At 47.5% G+C, this 13668-nt stretch overlaps 1 protein-coding gene across 1 annotated transcript in view; it reads right to left on the bottom strand.

The window, feature by feature from the left end:
• Positions 1–6261: 6261 nt before the first annotated feature.
• Positions 6262–13668, bottom strand: part of Ern1 (endoplasmic reticulum to nucleus signaling 1) — a 91060-nt gene continuing 83653 nt past the window's right edge. Inside the window, exons 19-22 of the mRNA XM_041635812.1 lie at positions 13027–13154; positions 11917–12040; positions 11500–11567; positions 6262–10430 (exon numbers count right to left, since the gene is read on the bottom strand). Of these exons, the coding sequence (XP_041491746.1) occupies positions 10218–10430; positions 11500–11567; positions 11917–12040; positions 13027–13154 (533 nt within the window). The 3' untranslated portion in view covers positions 6262–10217. The remainder of the gene's footprint in view (positions 10431–11499; positions 11568–11916; positions 12041–13026; positions 13155–13668) is intronic.

Below are 13668 nucleotides of genomic sequence, written 5' to 3'. Positions count from 1 at the left end.
AACTGAAACTCCAGGTCCATCGCAGTAATTCTCCCTCCTTCCCCAACCCTGGCAACTCCCATTCTACTTTCTGTCTCTGACTACTCTGGGTCCTTTTGTAATGGCTTCATGTCATTGGGTGTGACTTCCCCGGGTTCATCTGTGTGACGGCATGTGGTAGAACACCCTTTCCTAAGGCTGCAGACTGTAACTTTGTAATATCACACACACACACACACACACACACACACACACACACACACACACACGTTTATCACTCACCTGCCCACAGCTGGACACTGTGTTCCATGTTCTTGCAGTTTTAAATAATGTTGTTATGAACGTGTGTGAAAATTCCCATTGTATTTATTTATTTATTTATTTTTTTTTTGTTTTTTTTTTTTTTTGTTTTTTTGAGACAGGGTTTCTCTGTAGCTTTGGTGCCTGTCCTGGAACTAGCTCTTGTAGACCAGGCTGGCCTCGAACTCACAGAGATCCGCCTGCCTCTGCCTCCTGAGTGCTGGGATTAAAGGCGTGCGCCACCACCGCCCGGCTATTTATTTTGTTTTGTTTGTTTTTTGAGACAGGATTTCTCTGTGTAGTCCTGGCTGTCCTGGACCAGGCTGGTTTTAAGAGATTTGCTTGCCTCTGCCTCCTGAGTGCTGGGATTAAAGGTGTGTGCCACTACCACCACCTGGCTTCATTGTCTTTTTAAAAAGCATTACTACATTTATTTATTTAGTGTGTGCAAGTTCATGAATGCAGATGTGCGTGCCACACACAGTGGAGGTCAGAGAACAATTTGTGGGAGTCAGCTCTTTCCTACCACATGGGTCTTGGGGACTGGACTCGGGTATCAGGTAGGGCATACACCTTTACCTGCTGAGCCACCTCGTTGGCTCAAATTCATACTTTTATTTTCTCTTTTTCCCCTGCTCCCTGGCCACCATAAAGTGAGCATATCAAATGAGTTGGCCTGAACTCAGAGATCTACCTGTCTCTGTCTCTTGGGTGCTGGGTTTAGAGGTGTGCACCATAAAACCTGGCTTCAAATTATTTTTTTTTCTAAGAGCAAGGACCTTGTGGGACATCTTTAGGTCACTTGGAGACCATCCTTGAATGACATTGGGAGACTATGTTCCTTCCTCTAAGCTTCTCAGCCAGAAATGTGGCTGCCCCATAAATATGCCAGCAGCTGCAGAAAGGTGCGGGTATCTAAGATTGCAGAACTATACCCTTGAAAATGGAAGGGGCTGGGCAGTCTCAGCTTTCAGTTCTTTGGGAACATACCCAAAGTGGGACTGCTGTAGCAGATGGCCACTCTGTGCAAGTTACAGAAGAACTGCAATCTTATTTACTCCCCTTGATGTGCAGGTTCTTGAGGCCTTTGATGGAATGAGTCCCTCACTTGTGCCTGTCCAGTTAGTAGCACAGAACGCCATCTTCTCTGGCCTCTCTCTGGCTGCTCTCCACAAAAGCCTGCTCATGACTAAGAGCCATCATCCCAGATCGCCTCGTGTCTGTAGCCTCAACCAACAAGTATTACTCTAGCAGGTGGCTTTGTTTTAACAAGCAGGAAGTATGAAATTTGGGCATGGGGGTGGGCACCAGACACATCAAGGATCTTCTTCCCATGGGCCAGTTTCACAATCCATAGTGGTTAGAGCTCTAGTTCAGCAATCAGGACTCCACAGAATCTTCCAGACCGCGGACGAATGCCGACCGTGAATGCTGATTGATGGTCTGCTGGCTGTACAGTTTTTCTCAGTGCATTTGTGCCTCAGTTTCTTCAAAGCATTCCTCTCCTTACCCGCTGGAGACAGGATTTCTCTGTGTAGTGCTGGCTGCCCTGGAACTTATTCTGTAGAACAGGTTGGCCTGAACTCAGAGATCTACCTGTCTCTGTCTCTTGGGTACTGGGTTTAGAGACATGCACCATAAAACCTGGCTTCAAAGTATTTTTTTTTTCTAAGACAGCGTTTCTCTGTAGCTTTAGAGCCTGTCTTGAAACTAGCTCTTATAGACCAGGCTGGCCTTGAACTCACAGAGGTCTGCCTGCCTCTGCCTCCTGAGTGCTGAGAGTAAAGGCATGTGCCACCACTGCCTGGATCAAAGTAACTTTAAAATGTCCTGCCATACTGCCGGCAAGCCAAGGACTGTTGTGACCAGTGTTTTAGCAGTATCTGTTGTAGACATAAATTGGGGTAGAAATCTGTACCAGTCAGCATCATATTGTCAACAACAAAACCTCTGAGGTAACAATTTATTTCTGTATTATTTTATGCATATAGATCTGTGTAGAGTATGCGTGCCTGGTGCCCATGGAGGCCAGAAGGCGGCATCGGATCCCCTAGAACCAGAGTTACAGGTAGTTGTGAGCTGCCACGTGGGGGGTAGGAATTGAGCCCTGGTCCTCTGGAAGAGCAGGCAAATGCTCTTAACCAGTGAGGTATGTCTTCAGCCCTGGTAATCAAACTTAGGAAAAAAAAATATTCAGCTTTAGAGGTCTAAAGTCCCGGATGGGGGCTACTGGTTTGGTGGTGTATAGCAATGGTGGCATATTGGGGGAGGCAAGGGGACAGAAGGACAGAGGGACACTTTCACATATGCTATACTGTAAAACACACTTGGATTCCACATTGTAAAGAGCAATTGGGACATGCATGTCACTGTTGGCTTAGCAAAGGCACATTGTTAATGGTCTGGTTATTCTGAGTTGACCCCTTTTCTCCCTTGGGTGTAGAAAGGGTGTACACATTGTTTCAGCAGAATGAGGAAGGGCTGTCAATTTCAGTAACCGCCAACTAACCACCAGCAGAAAGAAGAGCAAACTGTTGGCCAGGGCAGAGAAGGCCGGAGTCTCATGGTGGACTGAGAGCCCAAATAAGAGGCTGTGGATCAGTCTGGAATCATGGGTTTGCACAGGTAATTTGTAAGCATCGATCAAGGGCCTGTAAACAATAGGCACACAAGAAGTTTGTTACAGTTGGTATTGGGATACGTGCTTATCTGTGTCTCTGTAGATTGTTTCCAAGGACACTGTGGTACCTGGACTATTGCAGGGGTCCAGAGAGAATGTCCAGCTCCATGATCAGCCTCGCTCTACAAGGGACAGGGCAACATATATTCTGGTCCATGTTAACTCACAATGAGAAGAGCGTGTGGCTGTGGGCTACTTAGACAACTACCAGCTAATGAAGGGGTTGGTTTTAGAAAGCCAGGTCCTTGGGAGACATGGCTCAGCAGCTAAGATCACTGGCTATTCTTCCAAAGGACCCTGGTTCAATCCAGCACCCACTGGCTTACAACTGTTAAAGCTAGTCCCAGTGGATCTGATGCCCTCTTCTGGTCTCCATGGCCACTGCATGTGTGTGGTATACAAACATACATGCAGGCAAAACTCCCGTGCACATATTATGGTCTTTGGGCTGGACCCTAGCCTCATCTCAGGGGAGTCCCACACACAGAGTGTGGAGTCAGACCAGCACGCAGGCTGGTCATCCTAGTGGCCGTACTGGACAGTCCCACCACAGCAGGAATTAGGATAGACAGTACACGAGCGCCTTCTAGTGGTGGAGAGAGTAAGCTTCCTGCCACCTACTCTTATCTCTGGGCAGGGTGGCTGCACCAAACATTTCATTTGGACGCAAATGGGTCCCTGAGAAACTATGTGTTTTGAGACAGAATTTCACTCTGTAGCCAAGGCTGGCCTGAAATTCACTGAATAGCCTAGGTTGGTCTAGACCTTGTGACAATCCTGCCTCAGCCCCCCAAGGGCTGGGGTTACAGGCGTGGGTCACCAGGCAGTTGGATGAACTATTTTGTTTTTAATTGTACGTGTACGTGTTTTGTCTGCATGCAGGCATGTGCATATGAGTCCGGGTGCTCACAGAGGTCAGAAGAGAGCATTAGGTCCTCTGGAGCTGGAGTTATAAGTGATTGTGAGACAGCCCACGAGGATGCTGGGAACCGAACTGAGATCCTCTGCAAGAGCATCGAACACTCTTAACCAGTATGCTATCTCTCCAGCTCCCCGAGGGACTCTTTTTAAGACACCCAGGACTGAAGGGCAGAGGGACATGCAGGAGGTGCCTAGGAGGACCAAGCTAGATCTGAACTCCTTGTAATCCTTCTGGGTTGTAGACCAGGCTGGCCTCAAACTCACAGAGATCCGCCTGCCTCTGCCTCCCGAGTGCTGGGATTAAAGGAGAGTCCGATTACACCCGGACCCTCTCCCTCTTAACTTCTATTTCATGGGTTAATAAAACCAGTGCGCTCAACTGGGGACCAGAAGGGGGAACGTACTGTTTCTTAGGAAGAGGCCGGGGGTGGCTGTTCAAAAATGGAGAAATCCAACAAGCACTGGGTTTACAGGGTTTGTTTGCTTTTTTTTTTTTTAAATTAGTGAGTAGAACCTGAGGAAATAACTGCAGATAACACAGCCATTAGCATGTGGTTGTGCCTGGCAGTGACCCTCTTCTTGTGGTGGGAGAATCTCCCAACTGTGATCACCGTGGTGGACAGTGCTGGACACTGGCTTTCCCAGCCTCCTTTGCTCTTTCCAGAGAACGCATGCCCGATTCTTACTCTGGGATGCAGTGGAGACCAGGATGGTGTTTTCTGCAGGTAGGAGCGGAGTGACTATAATGAGATCATAGAGTTCTGGGGGACAGACCTGTGTCCCTCCCATCACACCTGTCAGCTGCCTCTCTACCCACCCTGAGCCAACAGAGAGAACGACTCACTTTGTGACCAGAGAGAGAGAGAGGAAGAGGAGGAGCCCGGATCCCTTAAGGGCACACTCCCAGTGACCTAACTGTAGCCCCCATGTTCTTCCCAAGGCCTCTCGGTGGTGTCGTTGTGGGGACTAAACTTCAGTAGGTTTTTATGGACCATGGAAGAAGCTGGTCTCAGTCTCCTGACGCACAAATAATAAAAACCCAGAGACAGATATTGGGGTTCAAGCTGGAAGATCAGGGAAGCAAAGCAGACAGCCACTAGGAAGCACTTACCTTTACAAAATCTTCAGACTAAAGAGAAAGCAAGTTCCTGTCTCATCCCGCCTTATATTCCTTCCCAGTGCTGGGGTTAAAGGCGTGCACCACCACCACCACCTGGCCTCTATGGCTAACTAGTGTGGGTGCTGGGGTTAAAGGTGTGCACCACCACCACCACCTGGCCTCTATGGCTTAACTAGCATGGGTGCTGGGGTTAAAGGTGTGCACCACCACCACCACCTGGCCTCTATGGCTTAACTGGCATGGGTGCTGGGGTTAAAGGTGTGCACCACCACCACCTGGCCTCTATGGCTTAACTAGCATGGGTGCTGGGGTTAAAGGTGTGCACCACCACCACCACCTGGCCTCTATGGCTTAACTAGCATGGGTGCTGGGGTTAAAGGTGTGCACCACCACCACCTGGCCTCTATGGCTAACTAGCGTGGGTGCTGGGGTTAAAGGTGTGCACCACCACCACCACCACCTGGCCTCTATGGCTAACTAGCATGGGTGCTGGGGTTAAAGGTGTGCACCACCACTGCCTGGCATGTATGGGTGACTAGTGTGGCTGGCTTTGCACTCTGATTTTCAGGCAAGCTTTATTTATTAAAATGCAAATAAAGTATCACTATAATCTTCTGGAGATATGGCTGGGTCCTTCTGAAGTACTAAATGATCACAAGTCTCAGGACCCTCCTAGGCTCTTAAGGCATGAAGTGGGAGGGGACGGTTGGTTAGCATCCACACAGTACCTGTGGGATCCTGGGGTCAGTACTGTGTGAACAGTCCTGCCTTGGGGAGACTAAACTGACCTTAGGCTGCAGGAGCACATCCCTGGGGCACAGCTGTCTGGTGAGGAGCTGCTAACATGTGCCTGGTCAGACTGTCCCAGTTCCCCAGTGCTTTGTTAGTGGAGTCAATCACAAGCTCTCTCTTCCCAGGTATCTTGGTCCAGAATCCTACTCACCACACACATACCCCAGACTGACTGGGAGTCTAATTCCCAATATGTGGCAGGTCATTTCCAATGGGCCACCCTCCTGAAATTCAGGTAAATGATACTCCAGGAAATCTCCTGCAACATTCCCAGACAGTCTTTTCCTCAACAGCCCCCAAGGAGGATGGATGTTCGAGCTCTGGAACCAAGTTGTAGATACCAGGGATCCATTTTCTCACAGCTTAACTAGCTGCTCAGGCCACTTAGATGCTGTACCCCTGGAAGAAGATGGTGGGCCCGGCTCCCTGCTTCACGCAGGACTCTAGTCTTTAAGAAGCAAAGCAACTCCCAAATCTAAAACTACCTTTATTTGTGGTTGGCTCAGCATAAGTCACCTTCATCAATGAGCAGAATTATAAAACTGTACAGGAGGTACAAAAATAACCGTTCAACTTAGATAACGGCCCTCATAATACGAGCTTTAAAAATACACAGAATAGATGTACAATCTGGCAGTTTATAAAATATAAAGCTAAAAAGAATATTTTAGTTTCCATAAAGAGGAGTGAATCACACAATCAGCACACATCAATTAAACAATTAACTGTCTACAGAAGACACATGGCACAAGATTTTTTTAAAAATCATCTAAAAATTAACATTTTACCCAGACCAAATTATTCACCCTTTAAAGACAAGGTTATCAAAAGGTGGCAGGATACAGTGTAACTTTTCTTTTCCAGTTTTAAAATGGTCAGGGGTATTGTCCACACAGATCGTATGTGCTTTAAGCAAGTGCAATTGTAACCGGATATACTTCAGAGTAAAAATTAAATAAATATAAATAGATTCAATAAATAGGTCATCGCAAAATAAACTACACAAGGTCTTTGTGTGGGGAAGCCACATAGCTGGCTGGTAATGCTTAGTGAGTGGGGACTCCACCGTCACAGTTTTAGGGACAACTGGGAAGGAATACTATACCCACCAAACACATGGGGAACAGAGAGCTGAGGCGACAGGACTGGCAAACAGTGTGGCTAAGGTTGCTCCAGAGGGAAGCTCAACATAGATGTACCTCTGCGGCTTCCTAATAAGTACAGAAGAGACCTAAGTGCCCAAAGCAACCCAAATTACACGTGGAAAATCACTAGTCCATAACGAAAACCAAGAATAGGGAGAAAGCAGGCACTTTGGCTCAGCTGGAAGTCTGACAGCCTTCAGGAGGAGAAGCCGATGAAAGGCCCCTGGCGGCCAACACCGTGGCTTCTAAATGTGAGTGATGGGCAAGGACAGCACTGTGGGAAAACCAATCACAGAGAAGGGCAAGCGGGGAATTTCAAGAGGCTCTTTCCAGGGCAGCTGCGGCTGCTCTTCCAGCTCTTCCTGCACCTCTGGACCGTGGCAATGAAGACAATGAACCAAGAGCAGACCCAGGGGCAGATGGAGAGTGGGACCTACAGGAAGCCATACAGGACCAAAGCCCTGCAGATGACAAGCAGGTGGCCAGCACAGGAGAGTCTGCAGCCAGGGGTGGCTCTGCAGGTCACAGCAGCAGCTAATCAATTAGCCTTTCGTTTTGGGAAAAGGAGCTTCGGCAGCTAACTAAATCACATGTACACAAAACCTCCAGAAAGTAAAGGCTCTGAGGAGAGTCTCATGCCTATCTTCAAAGTGGGTGGAAAGCACTTGGCTTTATCTGCTGACCTCAGACCTCCACCTTCTCTGTAGTGCATCATGGGAAGAGCCTACAGCTACTGCTGTATTGAGAGCAGGAGACACCTCTGCCGGGGTTCACCTTCAGTCTCTAGACGGCTTAGTGATTTACCAAGTGACACCTATGTTCCCAAAAGTGCAAGTGCTTTGGTACTAATGATACAGCATACTTTCTGAACTTAAAGTTCAACACAAGACAAAGTTTAAACAAAGGTAACATCCCAGACATAACTCAATTCCATCCTAAAGCTGAAGATGCTGTACCTGGAGACAGCTGGGCGTCTTCCAGGGCTCCTAGCGCCTCTGAAGATGTGACAATAATACAGAGCTGGCCTGGACTGAAGGCAGGCAGTGTCTCTTGCTGAGCATCCCAGATGCCCACAGTGTTTTCACGACACACCTGGAGAGCTAACAACTGCCTGGTTTCTAGAGGACACACAGAGGTGAGCTGACCACAGCTGATTGATTTTTGAGATGGGACAGTTTTAAGGCACAAGTGGGGCAAACCCCAAATATACACCCTTCCTACCCACTTGAGTTTTCTTTCTGCCCTGACACTGTGTGCTAATGACTCTCACGAGGCTTTAAAAGGCACAAGTCTTTCTGTACTCTCTGTGTCCCAAGTGTCTCATATCCTATCTAGCTCTACGGAAAGTTTCTACAAATAAGTACGATGAATAGAGGACTTTTGGAAATTTGATTGGTTAGAAACTGATCCGATAAGTGGTAAGAACATTTGAAAAGCTGACCCAAGGCAGACTGGGAGGTAACACCACGCTGGGCCTTTATAAAAGACTTCAGCACTTCCCAAAGGGAATCTCAGCCAGGAGGAACAAGGTAGGCAGCAGTCTCAGAGGCAAGCCTGTTAGACCACACTGGTTGCACCTCCTGCCATTGGTCTTAGGCTGTCCCCTCTTGGGCCCACTGGCAAAGTGCTATAGTAAGAGATGAGCAGGAAGTCAGCCACGGGGGCTGAAATTCCAAGGTCTAAACAGAGTTACCCATGAGGTTCAAAGATGCAGGAGGTTAAGAAAGTGTTCACTTTGGCCACCATGAAAGTAAGGAAATCAAATTCCACAGCAGCAGAGAAGCTTTGGGTAAGTGGCCCTGTACCAGCACACCAGAAGACCTCTCAGGGGATGCAGCAGCCATGACTACAGTCAGTGCAGTGCATAGAGTTGCCGAGGCCACTCTTAGCACAGAACAGAACAAGCCTCAGCTCACCAGGACTACATGTCAGAGGCCACACTGGCTCAAGGAGTCTACACAGAATCCAACCCCCTGGACCCTGACTATATACTAACATCAAAGGCTCTTGGGAGGGAGAAGACAGTAAACTCTGACTAGACCTAAAGTTAAAAATTAATTTTAGAGAAAAACGGTACTGATAGAATCACTTTGATATCAATACATTTACACAGTGTTGCAAGATGTCTTACTCTTCAGCATTAGAGAATGTTATACATTCTTGAGGGAATGGTGATTTTTGGTACTACACAAAACAGAAGATATTATATCTTACATTTCTTCTTCACAAGCATCAAGCTACATTTAACTTACTTATGCAAGTGCAGCATTCTGCAATATGACCAAAACACACTCATTAATATCTGCCAGAAATGTAAAAGCTGGCCTAAAAAGCCTATGGTGGCTCTGGCCTTGGCTCTCTATCCCAGGCTTTGGCTTACAATCTGTGTGCTAATCTGCTGGGCTCTGGGGCAGACGGTCCATATCACTCACCTCCTGGTTCTGAGCCTCTCCATGTGCTCAGAGGTTCCCTCTCGTTGCTCCCCTCTGGCCCTGACGACCTGTCTCTGTCCCTGTCTGGTCTTAGCTGCCTTCTTGATGGCCAGGGAATTCTTCATCTCTGGCTCACATGGCCAGGATTCAATCTATCAGGAGCTACTGTTTAGTACACTTGTGCTGGGCCAGCACTGCAATGAGAACTGAATGTCCTCTTCATCTTCCATTCCCAGACACAGCTCAGCTGTCCACACGCACTGCTAACCAGTCTCTAACTCCACGCCCCACACTTACAACTTGGTGCACGAGGCAACACAGGCTACCAGTAACCTGGAGGTGCCTCCTATATCAAGAAGAACACCTCTGAACGTTCTCTTCCTTAGCACCCTGAATCTCTCAGACCATTTCCAGCAGAGGGTACACTTGCTGCACCCCAACCAGGCTGCTCCTAGCATGTAGGCCAAACAGGATTCCTCTACTCCCTCACTGAAAGGCCCCAAACTGCCATCCCACAGGAATTCTAGAAAGAAATAGACGTGGAAGAGAGTTCATCCAGTGAAAGGTTGACACTGCTCCTCTTGCAGCCTCTGGGACAGGCCCACCTTTGTAGCTAGCCCTGACTACAAGACTTCAGGGCATGTCGTTTCAGCTTTCTGTAGTCATGAGGGCCCCTCTCCCGTTCCTAGAATCAGCATTATCTTCTTCTGGCTGCAGGGCAGCAGCTCAAGGCACTTGGTTTGAGGAGCTTAGTCTTCCTGCTAATCCCAGAGGCAGCAAGCTATGGACTGCAGAGATCAGACCCACAGTCACTGTGGGGGCCACCACACTAGAGGGGCTACCCTAGCTCAGAGGGCATCTGGAGTCACTGGAGACTGGGGTTCTGTGGGCTCGTGCAAGTAGTAGGTCTGGAAGAGTCTCTCATGACTGCACAGCTCCATGGCTCGGTAGGTGTGAGAGAGGAGGTAGGGGAAGCGTGATGTGAAATAGCGCACGAAGTCATCAGGGATGGAGCCCAGCGTCTCCTGAACCTCCACAGGGAGCTCTCGGTAGTGGTGTTTCTGTGAATGAGCAGAGAGACACAGCTTTAGCAGCAGGATGACAGTGCTAAGGGCTTCTCTGTAAGGAAAGATTCATGTACCAACAACACATCTCTGCTGTCTTGTAGGCTTGTAGGCTTTCCTCCTTCACGAGTAGAGCTCCAAGTGGGTGAGGCTCAGCCTAAGGAGAGCAGCTGTAGCTTCACTATGAGGCTGACCACTTGGAAGGGAACACAGGCCTCCCATGAAGGTCATGGAATTGTAGTGTTTGTCCTAACAGGACTGAAGGCTGCTTCTGCACCTGGGGTCAGCCCTAAGTGAAGGTTGTTCAGTGGCTCACAGGTCAAGAGCATCCCCAGGACTCCAAGAAGAAACAGAGAAACCCTTCCCTCAAATCTCTGAAGACTTGACCTTGTATAGGGAAGTGACCAGAAGGTCCCTGTTAGACAGTGCTTATAAGGTGTCTGTCAAGCAGCCTGAGGGTACAATAAATCAGCAGAGATCATGAAACACCTATGTCCCAAGACACTGGTCCCTAGAACTTAGCCCTGCATCCTAAAGTCTCTGGAAATTCGAGCAAAGACATGGCATTGATTTGTTGTGGTTACTAGAATGAGAACGGTCCCTATAGGCTCATATATTTGAAAGTGTGGCTCCCAATTGGTGGACTTTTTAGGATTAGGAGGTGTGGCTTTGTTGGAGGAGGTGTGTCACTGGGGTTTGAGGTTTCAAAAGCCCATGCCAGGTCCAGTCTTTCTGTACCTCCAACTTGTGGATCAGTATGCAGCTCTCAGCCCCTGCTCCAGCACTATGCCTGCCTGCCTGCTGCCATGCTCCCTGCCGTGACGGTCAGGGATTCACCCTCTTGAGCTGTAAGCAAGCCCCCAGTTAAGTTTCCTTTTATCAGCTGCCTTGGTCATGGTGTCTCTTCACAGTGACAGAAAAGTAACTAAGATACTTGTCAAATCCAGCTGAAGCTGCCCAGCCTCTACAAGGTGAAATCCATTATGAAAAAAAAATACCTAGACATGAGCAGAGGAGGAGATATCTGCTGTGGCCACCTCCCCCAAAGCACTCATAAGCCCTTTACCTTATTTCTCATGGCTCGGAGGAGATCTCTGACAGAGCCACCTTTGTAGGTTCTGAATTTTCGCAGATCTAGAAAAAACATTAAGGGATATAATGTAAATTTTAAAAGAAAATTCCTGACGTTCTGAAGTTGGATTAGAGTGAATCTCAGTCACTGCAAAAGATGCTACCTTAGACCTAAAATAAAGGTGGTGTTCATCTGAAGTTCATCCAGATCAGAAATAGCGCCTTAGAGCATGACACTATCATTAATCTGTTACTCCAAGGGATAAACATAAATGTGTATCCATGTAGACAAGTCCATAAGGACATGCTCAAATAAGTCTCAGACCTGAAAAGTGGGATATGGAACTTCAACAGCTAGAACTGCCTTGTCTATATCAAGTTCTCAGAAATGGAACAGAAATAGCACGGTCACCTGTCTGCAGGGGGACAGTGATGTTTTCCCGCCAGTCCATCTTCACCACCGCTCTCCCGCCTCTCTCCAACTGCCTTACTATCGGGCCATCCAAGGACTCCTTTTCTATTCGGTCACTCACATCCTGTGAGGGAGAACAGGTACTGGGTCAGAGTCAGGAACACTAGCACTGGGTCAGCCACTAGCGTGTGGACTGTAAGCAAACTGGCATCCTCTTAGGCTCAGGCCACAGCATCCTCAAAGCAAGGTTGCAGATACCTGCAGCTCACAACGCTGATCCACTGACTTTCCCTGTGAGCAGATACATCTGTCACTCATTGGGACAAACTTGCAGAGATCCCCCCATAACAAAAGAGAGGTGAAAAAAACTCAGAATGTGATGGTTAATTTTAGTTATCAACTTGATCATATTTAGAATCAGCTAAAACATATGCCTGGGGGTGTCTGTGAGGGAAGCTCCAGAATGGTCTTCTCCCAGCATGGACAGCACCCTAGGACAGGTGGCTAGATATAGAGGTCTGAGGGAAAGCAGTCTGGCCTGCTGGCCTTTGCTTCTTGCTATAACAACACCTATCCCGTTCTGTTGCTGCTGCCATCCTTCACTGACATTGGCACCCTTTTCTTCAGCTTTCCACTGTGGACTAACACCAGGAGCTCTCTAGGAAATCTTTCAGGTCTTCAGCACAGAATATAACTACTGAGCAGCTACTGACTTCTCAGTCTCTCCAGCACTCAGATGGCCACTGCTGGACTACCCATTCTGTATCATGTGATTCTCACACATCCCCTTAATGACAGGCACACTGAATTTACTAACACAAATGTCAATCACGTTTGTCTTGGTTGTACTCTATATGTCATTTGTTTTGCTCTTTGTTCTTTCTACCTTTTCAGAATCTGGAAGGAATTAAGAATTTGATGGAAGGCTGGGCAGTGGTAATGTACACCTTTAATCCCAGTACTTGGAGGCAGAGGCAAGTGAATCTTAGTGAATTCGAGGCCAGCCTGACCTACAGAGTAGGTTCCAGGATAGTCATAACTGTTATACAGAGAAACCCTGTCTTGGGAATAAAAAAAAAAAAAAATTGATGGAGAAACAGACACAGGTACCTGAAAGAACTGGAGCTGCTTTTCCAGGCTCCAGAAGAATGGGTGTTTTAGCACATGCTTTGCAGAAGGTCGCTGCTGGGGATCCATTGCAATCATTTTCTCTATCAATTCACGAGCAATGACATCCTCTGAAGAAGAAGAAAACAAACAACCCATTATTTCCAACCTATAGCTAAATGAAGTATCAGAAACCTTGAAAATCTGCATGTCCCCCACATTTGTATGTATCTGTACATATGTGTATATATGTGTACAAGTTTGCATGTGTGTGCATGCTGGAGGTCGGAGGTTTATGTCAAATCTCTTCCTCAGTTGCTCTCCACCTAATGTTTTCTAAGAGTCTCTCACTGAACTTGGGGCTTACCAATTCAGCTAAACTGGCTGCCCAAGAATCCTCCTGTTTCTGCCTCTCCAGTACTGGGGTTATAGATGCATGACATACATGAGGATCCAAATGCAAGTTAAGTCCTCATGTTTTCGTGGTAAGCATTTTACCAACTACCCTTGTATGCCTTTTGATACAAGATTCTGCTACAGGAATGAATTCTAATAAAATAATGAATTCACACCAAACATCAGTTGATAAGAGATTTTTCACTATGTGGTTTGTAAAAAGTAGTGACTAAAAATATCCCAAACCAG

This window comes from Microtus oregoni, unplaced genomic scaffold (genome assembly GCF_018167655.1).
Source record: "Microtus oregoni isolate MIOR12 unplaced genomic scaffold, Mior012 000048F_ref0000485, whole genome shotgun sequence".
In the NCBI taxonomy this organism is placed as follows: domain Eukaryota; kingdom Metazoa; phylum Chordata; class Mammalia; order Rodentia; family Cricetidae; genus Microtus; species Microtus oregoni.
Note: the sequence above shows the minus strand (reverse complement) of the source record. Positions and strands in the feature narration are given on the sequence as shown.